Here is a 15,991-nt window from a genome sequence, read left to right on the forward strand (position 1 = left end):
GTTGCATAGTTTGTGCACTGCAAGTCTTAGTAGGTCAGTTAAAGGGAGGGAGGGAGGGAGCCTACAGTGTCAGCTTTATATTTGGATTTCTTGTCCCTTGACACTAGAAGTTTATGCAGTCCAGGTGATTATTAAGGAATTTCTTCATTTTGCACAGAGGGCTAGGAGTTGCTTAATTTTTGAATTCTTAATAATTGAGACTGACACTGCCAAAGAAAACTGGTTTGGTTTAGACAAAAAGTTTAAGAAGTAGGAGAGGAGGAAGCAGAGAAGTTCCAAGTCCCAAGTCCTCAGAGCAGAGCTGTGGAAGATGTTGGAAGAGAATCTTAGCATCTTTCTGTTCCTTGCTATAAACCTTACATAGTGCTCCCTTTTTCCCTGTTTATGTGCCTGCTTTTCTCTGATATTGCTGCTATTTTCTCCCTCTAGTATTTTTCTCCTGAGCCTGTTATGATTTTAAAGTTGAAAAATCCCCCAAGCTATAAGCTGTATGTTAAAAGTTGGATCAGGCATGGCAGACGCAAAGTTTTTGGACCAGAACTGTGGCTGAAACTTCATGCTTTTGAGAGAAATAAAGCAAATCTTCCTGTTAGGTTATAAGTTGTCAGGTCAGAATCAGTGAAATGCAGTTTTGAAAAATCAGAGTGATTTGACTTTTGAAACACAGCTTGTAGTATGAAATAAATGGGATTTCCACAGGATCAGAGATGTTCTGATAGTGTAAATACTGGTGTACCAGTAATGCATTTAGCCTTTTTAACAGTATTATATCTTTAAAATTCTCTGCCTGATGGCTGGGTACACAAGAGGCAGTTTACATTTATGGATACAGAGAAAAGATATACTGAAGTTTAGCGAGGAAAGGTTAAGAGAGATGTCTTTTGAGGACATTGGCTAGTAAAAATAATTAAGGACACAAAACCCCCCAATTTTGTTTATTGTATACACACACATGTATAAAACTGTATATACACACATATATAAAATCTGATTTTATATATAAACAAAGCTTGAAGATGTGGGTTTATAGAAGAGAGGTAAATCTACCTGTCATAAGTCCAAATTTCTGTGGAAATCTTTACTGTAACACTCCACTGGAGTTACTGGTAGTCTTACTGTGTTGGTGTTTGACAGTGGAAATATATATATTTGGGACGGGACAAAATTTGTTTTACCAAGCACAGAGTTGAGCCTGGCCTGGAAAGTAGAGAGTTGAGTCTGTCATTTAGAACCTCATAGATTATTTTGTCCTTTTCCTGCTATAGATTCAGTCTTTTTTTTCAAAGTTACATAGTACTACAATAGAGCCCTAGTCTCTGAAGTAAAAGAAAAAAAAGTTATTCAAAATACTTTACATGTTCATTTTTCTGTTTGATCCTTGAGCCTGTTTCTTTTCACTTCTTACTCAGCTTTTCCTTTCTTAGAAGTCTTTCCTTTTGTGATATTTTTTTTTCCAAAGTAACTAGTAATTACACTCACTGAGCAAAATTTAAACATTTTAATTTTGTCTTGTGTATCCAGAGAGGCTCCATATGCACATGGGAGCTAACCAGGCCCTTTGCTGCAGCACAGAGCCAGCTGTTCATGTCTTGTCCTGACTCTAGAGCTGAAGAAGGCTCCACATATTGAATAAACTGCGCCCATTGTTCAAATCAGATTGAACTGGAGTGTGAGTGTTACTTGGCCAGTGAAGGGAATTAATTTTATTCTTTCTGTGAGGATAATGATCTTCTGCAGAGGAGGACACAATGTCTTTGTCATTTCTCCACTGTGAGTGGTCCCACTTCATTCTCCCTTCTGCTGTGTTGAAGCCCATAAGTGTAAAGAGGAGTTGCTGTAGGTGTATAAGTGGGTGGAGCAGCCAGGGAGCTCCCCACCAGGGACAGGGACTGATGGAGTGAGAGTCCCAGGAGAGAACATCCCAGCTCACAGCGAGGATCACAGCAGGATGTCATTTGGAACTTGCTAATCCTTTGGTTTGTCTCTGCCCTTGGCCTGACTGGTGTCAAAGAATGATGGGGCCAAGATGTTCAGGAGTCTTGCTCCACCCAGCACTGATCCTCTGCCTGCTTGCAAACAAATCCTGCCATTTACTATTTTTTGAGTGCTCCTAGTTCAAGCAGTAGATGGCCTTCTCCAAAAGGGCACAAAGAATAGAAGGAAAGGTACCACATGTGTTAGATATTCTGGCACAGGATGGCAAGTTAGGAGCGAGCTAAAGAAGAAAGGACAGCTTCATGTCCTTTGTGAACACTTTCAATGCAAATGAGGGATCAATCTGGGTGGAGATGTGAACATGCAACAAACAACATGGCTTAGTTACTCGATGTTGATGAATGTGCAATCTCTGTGCACAGTCTGTGGTGTGTTCCTATCTGTGCTCTGACCTTGAGCTGTGGATTGTGTGAGGAAGGCCATTTATGGAACTGCCTGAGGTGGACAGGAGGCTCTGCCCTTGTTTTGTAGTTCTCCTTTTCCATCTCCCAGTTAGCAAGACCAGTTGGTTCTTCTGGGCATTGGCCTTCCTTGTGTCAGATATCATTCTGTACAATACAAACCAAAAAATCTTGCCCCAGTCAAGGATTCAAGAAGTGATCAGTTTGCTGTAAGGTATCTTTAATACCTAGCGAATATTGCTCTGTGTGCTGTAATGACTTCACTGTTAAAAAACAAAACCAAACAAAACCCCCAAACTAAAATTAAAAAACCTCCAAACACCAAAACTCCCCAATCTCTCTCCTTTCACAGACTTGGGGATGATGCTTTGTAAGTCAGGAAGTCCAATTCTGTAAAAAAGCTGCATTTTGTGTCTAGTATTTTCATTCATGTGGAGAACACAACTACAGGTACCAATGTCTTTTCAGTCTGCCAGCTTGTTATCTGAATTGTGAGCCTCAAGTTGTATTCCTAATATTTCCCCTGACATTTACAGCCATAAAACTTCTTGCAAAGGCATCACTGTTAACAGTGAATCACAGGCAGTGAAAAAAACATGCTGAGAAGCTCACAGTAGACACCCAAAATCTAAGGATCCAGAGAAGGACTAAGGAAATGCAGAAATAAATAAGTTCAAGCAGAAGTGAGCTAAAAGCAGAACTTTAAAAGGAAAGTTTCCATGACCCCTTGAAGAGAAGCAGCATATTGCAACGTGCTTCAGCCCTGTAAACAGGGTATGTGGTTTCCTTCTAAACAGTTGGGTTAGAAGCTAATATTACTTTTAACAAGTTTTGGACTTCATTTTTTAGAGTTGTTTCAGAAATAGTGGTTTTGGTAATTGGAGGAACAGACAACTTGGAGGCAGTGGGGGGTTAAAATCCAGATCTCTGTGTTTCAACTCACAGAACAGAGAACTGGGACAAGATAACTCAGGGCTTTAACTCAGAAATGTATTTCTCTTCAAGTTAGCTATCTGTTGATATTTCCTCTCCCTCAGCTACTCCTGTCTGTCCAGCAAAGATCTTCCATCAACTCACAAGGCAGCCACTGAACTGCTGCAAAGTACAGCTTGGTTTGCCAAAGAGTGGTCAGCATCTTACCTTAATGTGATGGACTGTTAAATTTATGTTTGTTTTTTAAATCAAAAGTGTGAAACTTGCAAAATTTATAAATACAAACCATAACTGAGCTGTGTAGGAAGGAGATTGTTCTCTGCACATGGTACTTAACAAAATCTTGCCTGTTGTTTCTCTGTATCTGATAATTGCTGGCTTTCCTGAAAGCAGTTACAATCAGCTGTCAACAACAAAAAACCCAGCAAAAAGCACACACACAGCAACCCCCCAAAAACACTCCAGTAGAAATTAAAATGTTAGAGGCAAAACTTTTTAACAGTTAAATAGCTAAAAGCTAATTTTAAAAGAAGTTGTGCTGATACCTGTGTCCTTCCCAAGCTGCCATTTACCCCAGTTCCCCTGAATTCTGTCATTTAGCAAGTTGTTTGTGGCAAAGGTTTAAACATGACTTGCTTGTCACTGGATGTGATGCATCCCTTGCTTCCCTCTCCAGCCGGCAGCAGAAGCCATGGAAATGTAACTAGACCAAATCAAAACCAGCTTCCAGAAAACAAATATGATTTTAAATTGTTTTCATAATCATGCAATGGTTTAGATGACATTTCCTAATGAATTTTTTAAATATAATGTGTGGCACTGGAAAGCATTTTAAACCTGATTTTATTGGTCTCTTTGAAGGGCATTAGGACTCTTTAGTCTGATAGACAGTCTGTGGCCTCCAGTAGTGCCTGTGAAAGTTCCTGGACAAAGTCAAGATTCTGAAATGGTAAGTTTTGTTATTATGGATATGAATTTTTTTCACTCACAGCTAGTATTTTTGGTGGTGGTATAATCATGTTTACTTTGGGAATGAAGATTCTCTCCCTCTTTTTACCTACCAAGTTTTGTTTTACTGATTCTGACAACATCCCAGGCTAACCTGAAGCCCTCTGGATTAGCAGCATCTTTCCAAAATGATGCAATTAGCCCTTTATTAATCCTCTAGAGCTAGAATGGTAAGATGTCCAGACAAATTCTTCCTGTCTTCTCCTTGCAGGAGTAAAGGGGTACTAGGTGTCATGGAGCCTGCTGAGAAATCTATATACAAGGTTGTTAAAATCATTCTTTAAAAATACTTTTCAGCTTTAGATTTGAAAGCACTTTTCTGAAGATTAACTTCTGTGAAGACAGAGTGACTGCTGGAATCAGGTCTCTTACTAGTTAGGATGTCTCTGACTGATACTTGTTTCATGTGAGGTCAGAAAGATGAACATAAAAGTAATTACTAGAGATAATTGAATGTTCCTGTGATTTTAGGGGGTGGGAGAGTATAGAGATGGATTTAAAGTATGTTATTATATATTTGCAAAGCTGAAATCACATCTGTGATTTTACTTCAATTAGCTTTTGTCTTAGAAAAGGTGTTCTATCACATCAAATGATTTTGGTAATACAAGACCATTTGAGAAGCTTTTGGGTAGCCAAAAGCTTGGGCTTTCTTGATGTTCTTGTATAGGCTGTTCTTTGGGAATAAGTTAGTAGTAGTAAAAATTGGTTTTAGACCAAAGGAGTCAATATGGGAAAAAAAAAAGAAAGAGTTGGAAATAAACAGGTTTCAAAACCAGGGAATATTGAAGATGGATATTACTAGTTATTTCTAAAGTCCAAGAATCTTTCCTCTGCAATGTAGCTTGGTCTTTGCATTGTCCAGCGGTTTATATTGAAGAACAAAAATATCAGACCTCAGTCAAAAATAATATTGAGACTGAAACTGAGTGAAATATCTGTGCTCTCTTTGATTATTTCTTTCATCGAAATATTTTGGAAGTCTCAGAGGAATGGATGGGTTTGTGCATTAAAATTATGTAGGCAACAAAAATGGGAATATCTATGCTGAGGCAAAACTCTTAAATGTCATTTAGTGTTGTTATGACTGTTGCTATTTCTTCATTTTTTCTGTTTTATTAGCAATTTTAAAATGGAGGAAACTTGCCATAATCGTGTAATTTACACTTCTGACGTTGGTTTGAAACAGAAATTAATTCCACACAGAACCAAAACTTGCATTCTGATGCTCCAGGTTTTTGGCTGGGTGGAGTTCTTTCTGTTGAGATACATTTTTCTTCGTACAAACAGTATCAAGAAAGCTGCACAGTTTTGTGAAAGAAGTTTTATACATCGGTACATAAATAATATTGCCAGCATGATAATAATGTTGGGAAGGGACCTGTGAAATGGATTTCTTTTGAGCTGCATGTACATTCAAATTCCTTCTTTATTGCTGCCAGAGGCAAACAGATTTTGGGTATCAGCTTCCTTTGCTTTTGTTTTTCTTTATGCAGATTCTTTTTAATGGGTGAGCAACTGTCTTTAATATATTCATATTTCTTCTATTAAATTACATGTTTTATTAACAACAAACCTTGCTGAAAGAGTATTTTACCATATTTGCAATAAAAATTATCTTCTAGCATTGTCTTTTCTTTTCTGAGAAGTCTTTCCAGCTTGGGACCTCTCTGAGTGGTGATTGATAAAGTTGTTACGTCATGGTACTTTTTAAGGGGAAAAGAAAAATCTGGCATGGCACAAAGAGAGCAGTTCTTGCAGCTCTTGCATTCCTGTTCTTCATTATCTCCTCCTTGTGCTGTCCTGGATTTAATTTGGCAGCTTTAAAAGTTCGGCAGCTGTTTACTATCACAAAAACCCACCCACATGCAAAAGTCCCCAAATCTCAGAAAAGCTATGGAGGTTGAAAAAAAAAAAAAAAAGAAAAAAAAGAAGTAATTGACGCACTCCTACCACGTAATAAAGATACACAGAACAAGAAAAAGCACCTTGAAATAGTCACAGTGTTTGCCAAGCGGGCCAAGTTATGAGTTGTTTTTGTGATGTGGGTCAATGTTAGATTATGGAAAGAATTATACACACAAGCTGATTTCGCTTGTAACTTGTGACTGTTGGTTTATTAACTCATCTTCTACATCAGAGTCCTTGTTATTAACCATATAATTTTGTTTCCCCATCCATCTTAAGATGTAAATTGTTTTGTTCATCTTGCCTATTATTGTAAAACTTGACTGGCTAAATTAAAGTGCCTTTTTTATGGTCACATTTCTTTTTCTTATTTTTTAATAGATGACAACTAATCTTCCTCCTCCCAGCTTCTGTTACATTCTTACTGTTCAGTCTGGTGAAATACATGTGGAAGTGGATGAGGAAGAACAGATTTCTAATTTGTACCAGCCACCAGCTGTTCATGGTCTAAAGGAAATTCTTCGGGTAATCTGCTTTACAAATCAGATAACAAATACTTTTTACCACTGGATTTCTGGTATCAGAGTTGTCTCATTCCCTATTTTTGTGCTCTTTTCAGATTGATGGTTGCAATGAGCGGTGTAGCTTCTGGGCCCAAGTGCTGTATCGAAGGCTGCAGGTAATCTTTTTATTTAGCAATGAATTCAACATAAAATCAGCATCATGTGTATGTGAAGAAGATTCATCTTGTGTAGGGGTAACTCCTATGCCAGGATTATCTTCAAGAGCTGTATGGGCAGAATTATGATCATGTCCAAAATGCTTGTGAAAGGTAAAATGAACTGCCTCACCAGTTTCAATGCCACTCAGTCTAGAAAGTTAATTATTCCTGAATAAATTGCTATCTAACCAGAGGTGATACTGCACTCTGGAGAGAGAGCTCACAGGAAGTTAGCTGAGGCTCAGTTTATGGCTGAATGCTGTCCTCAGGAACGTAGCAAGAAGCTCCCAGTCAGTTGGGTGTTGGGGGATAGAGTGGAACAGATGATGGTTATATAAAAATACAGTTTTGCTCTTTTCATGCAAATGTGTGGGTGATTTTCATTGACTTCCATAGAAGCCCCTCAGGCAGATTTGGCTTTTATGGTCCAGTAAGTAGTAAAAGGGAGGAACTCTTAGGTAAATACATCTGCCATCCATACTGTGCCGGAAAGCGTACAATTATGTTTTATTTGTTTCTGAATGATGCTACGATGTTCTTTCAAATTGCTGCTAGCTCCCTTAGTAGTTAAAGGAATTTTTTTGTTGCTGATTTTATTTATTTTTTCCTGGCGACTGGATCCTCAGTACAGCCAGCACTGAATTCTAGCAGAGAATAATTTGCAATTGTCCATCAGCTCCACAAGAAACAAAGTGTGAATCAAAGCATATGAACCAAAGACAAAGAAATTCCAGAACGGCCAGCAAAATAGCTGGAGATGCTTCCCACAAGTTTGAGACATAAATTTAATTTAGGTCTTGCCCTTTTGCTTCAAAAGCCAATGAATTATGATTTATTTTTTAGGCAGGGAGTACTTTTAACTACTGAGATGAAGAGTATCTCTTGTGTTTTCTCCGTGCTAATTGAGAATGTGACAGAGCATTTGCAAACATGGAATTAGGGCTAGCTGGATGGGATCTTTAGTGTGCCAGCAGAAAGATGAACACATACGTGCGTAAATTCCTATTTCCAAGAAACCTCTTCTAGTGAAAAATGAACTAAAATTGCAGAGTAGGGGCATCCTAGCCAAACATTTTTGAATTCAGGAATGTCTCCATCTGAAATTCTGATGTGTGTTATCAGTATTCTTATGTAAAAGCACTTCATCACTGAATTAGAGAAAAGATGAAGCATGTAGGAACAGATGTGATTTTGAAGAATGGAATATTGACTAGCGGAAAAAAAGGTCTGTGCTTTTTTTGTCTTGCTCCTAGGATGTTTAATGTTTTAATGGCTATTCACTTACTGAACTAAATTTTATAAGTACTAAATTTTTATGAGTGAACAACATGAGTGCTCATAATTTTTTTGAAGTTATGATGGAAAAGCAATAGAAGATATTCTCCTTATGTTTAACTGCTCGAGGAATGTAAAGGTATTTACCTGCTGCTAGTGTATCACCTGCCTAGTCCTCCCAGAAGATCAAGAACAGCAGCTTGTTACCTGCAGCTGCCTTTGCCAAGAGGATGTACCCTTCACATGCAAAATCACCAAGTTGTAATAAGTGAGGAAGGGACAATGATTTGGTTTGTTTTGCAGATTTATTATTAAATAATCTCCTATGTGAACTAATTCAGAGGTACCTTAAAAAATAGTATTTACGCTCTGTAGCTACAGTATTAAGTGCTTAAATTAATATTACTTAATTTGTGTGAAGGAGGAATGGAAATGTGCTTTTTTTATTAGTTAGAATCTGAACTGTGGTTCAGAAGGAACACGAGGAAATATATTCCATCTGTGGTTAAGGAGCTGTCCTTCCTTGTAACTCAATCCTGCTGCTATTTGTCTGTTGTGTCCTCCTCTCTGTTCAGAACAAATTGTCACACATAGCAAGATGATGATTTTATACTAACTTGTGATTTTTGCTTTTATTATTATTTACTTCTTGGATGATTTTCCTGAAAGAGAGCTTTTAATGTGTTGGTAATTCTCAAGGGACAGATGTAAAAATTCTTTCTCTGAAGCTGTCCTAATGGTATCTATGCAGAGGAGGTGCCCAAATGTATGCAGTTACTAGGCAAAACAACATCAGTGCAAGAGGCAGCATATGCTGTATTAAGGCATGACTGAGACATCTGAACTGTGAATTTTTCCAGTCACTATTTACAATTACCTCATTTGCTCTAAGAGTGTGAGCATGGACAGAAAGCCAGGTTCAGTGTGGCTGATGGTTTCAAAGTTATAATTCAACCAAAGACAAAATACTGGGGGTTTTGTTGTGTTACCTTCTGCCACAGACATGCAGTTCTGAGAATAAAATGCTACATGTCTTTCCAGGCATTATAGTATTTAATTTTCAATTAAATGTTTAGGCATTAATTTTTGATCAGAGGACTGATTAAGAAGAGGAACAAAAACATTTAAAATTGATTAAGGTATTTAATCTTAGATATTTTAAAATGTTAGAATCCGAAAATTTGCAAGTTCCTTGCACTGGTAAATATGAAATATGCTTTGATATGATATTTTTTATACCTGTCTGGGGCAGAAAACTTTCACTGTCATTGCAGATTCATATATGTCTTACATAGGAGTTATCTGCTTCCTTAACTTTATGTATTTCTTAATATTTAGGGATATTTGTTCAACTGAAAGAAAAACCTCCACTTTGCAGCTTGGTTATGCTTTGGAATCTAATAACAGTACCTAGAAAATGTGCCTACAGAGGAATAATATTAGTAGGAGAAATGTTCTTTCCTCATTGTTTTTAAGACAAAAATTATCTAAGTCTTAATAAAAACCATCGAATTATTTTTTATATATACCATATATATAGCATATTTTTTTAGGAAATATATTTTCAAATCCCATGTACAGTCCAAGAAAATTATCATAAAGCATGAGGGTTGACTGAATTAGAGCAAAGAGTCCAGAGAGTCAACCTCAGAAAGTTAATTTAAGGTAGGGATTTTAAGGTTTGTATCTGAAGTAAGGAATACCAAAAAATTCTAGTAAAGCTTTGACTCATTATCCTGTAATAATTAAACTGTAATAATTTCTGTCAGTTTTATGAGTCATTTTAATATGAAGATGTTTAGTCTTTTCTTCTACTAAAAAAAATTAACAATTGTATTCCAGATTTATGTATTTTTTTTCCTAATCACAGACAAAACACAGTGTTCCCATAGATCAAAGGGAAATGCTGTTGTTTGTGACTGACTCCACACTGCAAAATGTGGCTCATGGGATTCCAAAAGTTGTTGCTGTGTCAGTCACTGCGTCGTGTGTTCTCAGCATGGAAATCATGGAAGCCCTCAGTGCTGGTTCACAACTTGTCTTCTTCAAGGATGCTCTCTGGGGAAATGGTGAGCTTTGCATGTGGTTTGGAAGCAGTTGGGGTCCCACAGAAACAGCACCCTTATCTCTGACACCTCAATATGTGACCTCCAGAGAGGTCACTGTCATTACCAGATGAAGATGAGACTTTGCAAGTTTGGGATGAGAAATTTGAAAAGGGTTGTAATTTAAACTTTTTTGTAAGATTTCTTTTTCTGTATTTTTGGCTTGATTTTGCAAGTGAATGGGAAATTCAGTGATGTTGTTGTATGCCCACCAGTATTGCTGTCAGTCTTCTCTGATGACTGTTGAATCTGGTGACCGGTGAAAATCAAATTTGTGAGCTGACAAAAGGCTCAAATATATTAGGAAATCTGCATGTCCCTAGATAGAGATATTTTACAAGCTCTCCTAAACCATCTTAGCTGTGAGCCTTTGCTCCCATACAGATCATGAAATCATGGTTGTTCCCTTTACTTTCATTTCTACTCACTCTTTTTTGAGGTTCAAGTTTGGTTCTGTGTGGTGATGGCAGGGCTGGCTCACATCTCACACCTTCAGTCACTTCCAGAGTGTAAGTGAACTGGAAGTACAAAGCTGTGCAAAAGGCTGTGTGTCCTGAAGCAAAAATCTCTGCTCTGGAGAATGAAGCATGGCATGCACCTACTCTGTAATCTCTGAAGCAAAGTAGGACCACCTGAAGGGGTGCCCAAGCTTATTACCAAGGAAAAGCCTGAAACCTGTTTGCCAGGAGTGAGGTGAGATGCAGTCAGGGTGGCATCAGACTCTCTTCTGGCACGTTCAGATGTTTAAATTTCTTCTTCAAATTCAGATTTCTTTTTCTCCCTGGAAGTCGCGAAGTGTCAAGAGAGCGCGGTGCGTGTATCGCTGAAAGCAAAATATTTTGTCATTGAGAAAACCTGATGGAGTCTATTCATCTGTTTGGTAGCTGGCAGAGGTTGTTGTCTTTATTGGCCGTGACAATTAACGTGGTCACCTTTTTCCTTGTTACTGTACTGAGCTGAAATGTCTTTTTTGGCAGGTAGGATTATTTGTGTTGAACGTACTGTTCTCCTGTTACAAAAGCCTCTTTTGTGCTCGGCTGCCGGTGCTGACCTCAGTGAGCTGACTGGCCCTGTCAGACTCGATGAGCTGGATTCTACAACCCAGGCCAGCTCCATTTGTGCTCTCAGAGGTTTGTATGGCCTTGCTGAAATGAATGCTGTTAATTATTTGTGCTCACTGTAATCTTTTGTGTCTTTATATTGATTTCTTGCACAAACAGCGTGGAGGGATAAAAAAAGCATGGCATTGCTGTGGGTCATTAGAATATTTAAGATTTTATGCTTCATTGTGGGCTCTGTTTGCCTTTTGCTGGCCAAGTTCTGCTCCCACTCACTCATATCCCAGAATAAATGTTTAATGTACAATCTGTTTCATTATATTCCTTCCTTCACTGTCTACTTTCAGGAGCCTTCTGTTCACACCAGCCTTGTTGATGTTGGCAACAATGAATTATACCAATATTTTTTAGGCAGATGGGTAAGACATGTTACCCAGATCTTGAATGGTAGGGGTTAGTGACTGATTTCCCTGGAGCTTTGCTGCAGTAGGACAATTTATTATTTTACCATAGTAATTTAGCATAATGTGGCCAGTATTTGCTCACCAGCCACTTTGGATCGTAGCTTTGTCTGAGATTTGGTTTGACCATATCTTGGTCTTACCACTGACCATGCAGAAACATATCTTACTACAGATTTTCTAGTGTTTCCAAATCATGCAGAAACTTTCTCTACTGTGTATTTTATAAAGCTTTGTCCAGACAGCTTCTTAAACCTCCCAGCTGTGCAGTGCCTATGAGAAAAAGTCCTTAAAAGCCCAACAAGTCTTCAAGGCTATTTCCTTCCTTAATTTAACTTGTATTATTCCAGTAGCCCTTGTAGAAAATACCTTCAAGTATTCACCAGAGCATTTGAAATTAACTTTAAAATTACAACAAATAATGGTTTTCAAATTAATTCTTCAGTTATAGTAAAATAGACTGAGAAGGCAGTTTGGAACCAAGCAAAGCCTTTACTAAACATACCTGCTGCTATGGTAGAGCCACAGCTTAGCAATGCTTCTGTGATTAATTACTGAGCACCTTGTAGTGACAAATGTTGAACAGTGCATAATGAAAACCAAGCACAACCAGAGGCACTTCACTCAAAGCCATGGTTGTTATGTACATCTTGCATTGATGCAGCTACTTGAAAGATATTTCTGTCTCTGAGTGTGAAATGCTTTTTGCCTTTTTTTCCACCTCTCCAGTAGTTAAGAACTGTCACTTCTCTGCTGTTAATTTTGTGATTATGTGAAGCGCCTGTTTTCCTTTTTCTTGTTGACAGTGTTCATAGGAGGATAAAGGAAACATCTCTCTGTCCTTTCTTTTACCAGCAGAGCAAAGAAAGAACACCTTTGTGATCTGTTGTGTAAACAAGTGCTTACTTTACACAAATGGAGATGTCATGCTTTGCCTGTCCTGTATTACAGATAGAAGAATGACAAAAGGAGAAATTAATCCTACAACCTTGTCTTGTTTAATCTGGAATTTGTGCAGGATAGCTGTTTTCAGTAGGTCCCCACACCTGAATACCAACATAGAATATAAAATATCTTCTTTATACTTATGCTCCAGCAATATATAGAGGAAAACTCTCACTTTTGTGTGTACTGAAGTATTTTAATAGCATTCAAGAGATTCAACATTCACTGTTTTGGGTTTCAGTTAGTTAGTCCCTACATCTTTCTGCTGAACTAATGAAACTAATAGCATTGACCCTACTTTGTTGGTGGAGAATATACTTTCGGTGGAACAATGCATGGAGGGAGATGTATCATCTCTAAAATTCAGTCACTGTCTCTTATCTCCTAAGTCAGAGAGTTGTTAGTCTGGCTTTCAATGAGAAACAGTTCTTGCCTCATTCATTTTTTTTCTTTGCTCATCCTCTCATTTCTTTTGGTTACCTATGTGTGCTGCACACTGGCATCCTCCCACCTAGCAAAGAGGCTGAAAAGGCTTTGTCTACCCCTTCCTGAAGGAGTGTGCCTCCCTGCTCCTTTGGAAGGAACATCTGAAGTTCTGCCAGTCCAACCTCCTGCTTAAAGCTGGGCCCTGACCAACCTGGTACAGCTCTGGACTGGATGTTCGTCAGAGGTTCCTTCCCCATCAAAACAGAAAATGTTCCAGTCCCAGCAGATGCAATGAGTTTGTCAGAAATTCTTGTTTCAGGGAGGTCCAGTCATACCAGCTCTGGGATAATGGACTGTGTTGCTCTTCAACAGATCAGTAAAAATCTGTGGTTGCCTTTCTAATGAAAACTTTATTCTTCATTGCAAGATGAATCTGTGGTTTTCACCTGTGATCTTAGGGTTAATAGTTTATTTCTTATCACTGTGCATTACAAGGTAATTTGTAACTTCTTTTTTCTGTATAGTAGCAGTCAGGATGACTTAAATGTTGGCAATTCTTACGGCACAGAACTGTTTTGCCTCTTAATCATGCTTTGAGTAAATTCTACTTAGTCTATACCACATGTGATATGTGGGAATATTATTTGATTAATGCTATTTGCCTAGTATGTGACTCACCAACAGTGATTGAATTTTGACCTTGGATATTTTCATATTTAAGCCGTTACTCAGGTGTGTGGGGTTTTTTCAGTTTTCCGCTTAATAGTGGGACTAAAATGGGGTCAGTCAGTTTACCTATGTTTCCTTTTTTGATTGAATTTTTGCTTTTCCTGTCATTAATCAGGATAACTGATTGGGGGAAGGAAATCAAAAGCAACACCTCCATGTTATAATTGTTTCAACCAAAGTGTTCCTTTGCATCCCACATGGCAGACATTTTCCAGACGTTGTCCCTTGGACAGTCTCATCCAAGAGATTGACAATGTCACTCTCTTCTTAATGGTGCCAACCACAACCCTTAAAAATAGACTAGAGATAAAAATCGAATTTTGGCCATGTGCATTTTCATTTGAAAGAAGGATCTCGGGAAAATATCCAAAAGGTTTGTGTGTGTCAAGCAAAATCTAGCATCTTGAAAAAGATGTGCAGTAGTTCAGCATCCTAAACTTGAGAAATCGCTTTATAGAGTGCACAAGACTGTCGCTAGATTAGTACACCTGTTGCTGCTTTGAGTTGGTCTGACTTCAGTGATGTCTGCTGGTTTTCTCAAGGGAACTCTACATTATCATCAAAATAATCTTCTCCACTAGACATAATCTCATCGCTATGATCCTGATTGATTTTCTTCAAATGTACTTGCACTGGCATCTTGCAGTTCGAATATGGCACACAACTGGGAGAAAGTGAAAAGGCTTAGAGAGAAGGGGGATCTGTTTTGGTCTTAAATTTTTTCAATGAAGAAGGAAACATACTCAGCAAGCTAATTGGTAGCTTTTTGGCGAACAAGAATGATAAAATGATAGAATCATTTAGGTTGAAAGGGATCTTTAAGATCATCCAGTCAAAACAATAACCAAAATCAAAACCAGCACTGCCATAAACCACGTCCCCAAGTGCGACATCTGCGTGTCATATAAATACCTCCAGGGCTGGGGACTCCACCACTTTTCTGGCAGCTGTTCAAATGCTTGACCACCCTTTCAGTGAAGAAAGTCTTCCTAATATCCAATGTAAACCTCTCTTGGCATAGCGTTAGGCCATTTCCTCTCATGCTGTCACTTGTATCCTGAGAGAAGAGGTCAACCCCTGCCTGGTTACAAACTCTTTCCAGGCAGCTGTAGAGAACAAGAAGGTTCCCCCTGAGCCTCCTTTTCTCCAGGCTGAAGAACTCCATCTCCTCCTCCTCATCAGCTCCACTGCCCTTCTCTGGGCCACTCCAGCACCTCAGTGTCTTTCTTGGAGTGAGGGGCCCAGAACTGGACTTGAGGTGCAGCCTCAGCAGTGCTGCAATGATCCCTTCCTTAGTCCTGTTGGACCACACTATTGCTGATCCAGACCAGGATGCTCCTGGCCTTCCTGGCCACCTGGGCATACACCAGCTCATGTCCAGCTGGCTGTTGACCACCATCCCCAGCTCCTTTTCCTCTGCCACTCTTCCCCCAGCCTGTGGCACTGCCTGGGGTTGTTGTGACCCAGGCACAGGACCTGGCATTTGGCCTTGTTGAACCTCACACTCACACCATTGGCCTCAGCCCATTGATCCAGCCTGTCCAGATCCCCACGCAGAGCCTCCCTGCCCTCCAGCAGATCAACACTCCCACCCAACTTGCTGTCATCTGCAAACGCACCCAGGGTAGACTTGATCCAGATTATTGATTAGAATATTAAACAGGACTGGCCCCAGTACTGAGCCTTAGGGAGCACCACTGGTGACCAGCCAGTCAAGTGGATCCAGTCATGTTAAATCCACCAAGTGGCTTTAACTCCATTCAGCATTCACATCATTCAAAGAGAAACATACCCATGGAAACTCCCACTTTATGATGAACACTGGAGAATCAAAATTATTCCTCTAAGAGTCCATGTGGCTAAATAGAATATCTTATTCTGTCAGAGAAAGGCCTGATGTTTTGTTGGACACTTAGAAATTGGGTCATAAATGTTGTATTTGGGAAGCAACTTTTCATATCTTCAGAATCACTGTCCTTTGAATTCCCAAAGAAAATTACAGTTTTGTTGTTTAGGTGTAGCTCCC

The 15,991-nt window shown here is 38.9% G+C and overlaps 1 protein-coding gene across 3 annotated transcripts in view; it reads left to right on the top strand.

Moving 5' to 3' along the window:
- Positions 1–15,991, top strand: part of SPIDR (scaffold protein involved in DNA repair) — a 195,216-nt gene that overhangs the window by 172,881 nt on the left and 6,344 nt on the right. For 2 of the 3 annotated variants that reach the window (XM_058024781.1, XM_058024787.1), the window contains exons 12-16: positions 4,191–4,278; positions 6,627–6,770; positions 6,865–6,924; positions 10,112–10,310; positions 11,324–11,476. In XM_058024781.1, the coding sequence (XP_057880764.1) occupies positions 4,191–4,278; positions 6,627–6,770; positions 6,865–6,924; positions 10,112–10,310; positions 11,324–11,476 (644 nt within the window). The remainder of the gene's footprint in view (positions 1–4,190; positions 4,279–6,626; positions 6,771–6,864; positions 6,925–10,111; positions 10,311–11,323; positions 11,477–15,991) is intronic. The other variant, XR_009114481.1, reaches the window with a different exon arrangement.

This window comes from Melospiza georgiana, chromosome 1 (genome assembly GCF_028018845.1).
Source record: "Melospiza georgiana isolate bMelGeo1 chromosome 1, bMelGeo1.pri, whole genome shotgun sequence".
Classification (NCBI taxonomy): Eukaryota; Metazoa; Chordata; class Aves; order Passeriformes; family Passerellidae; genus Melospiza; species Melospiza georgiana.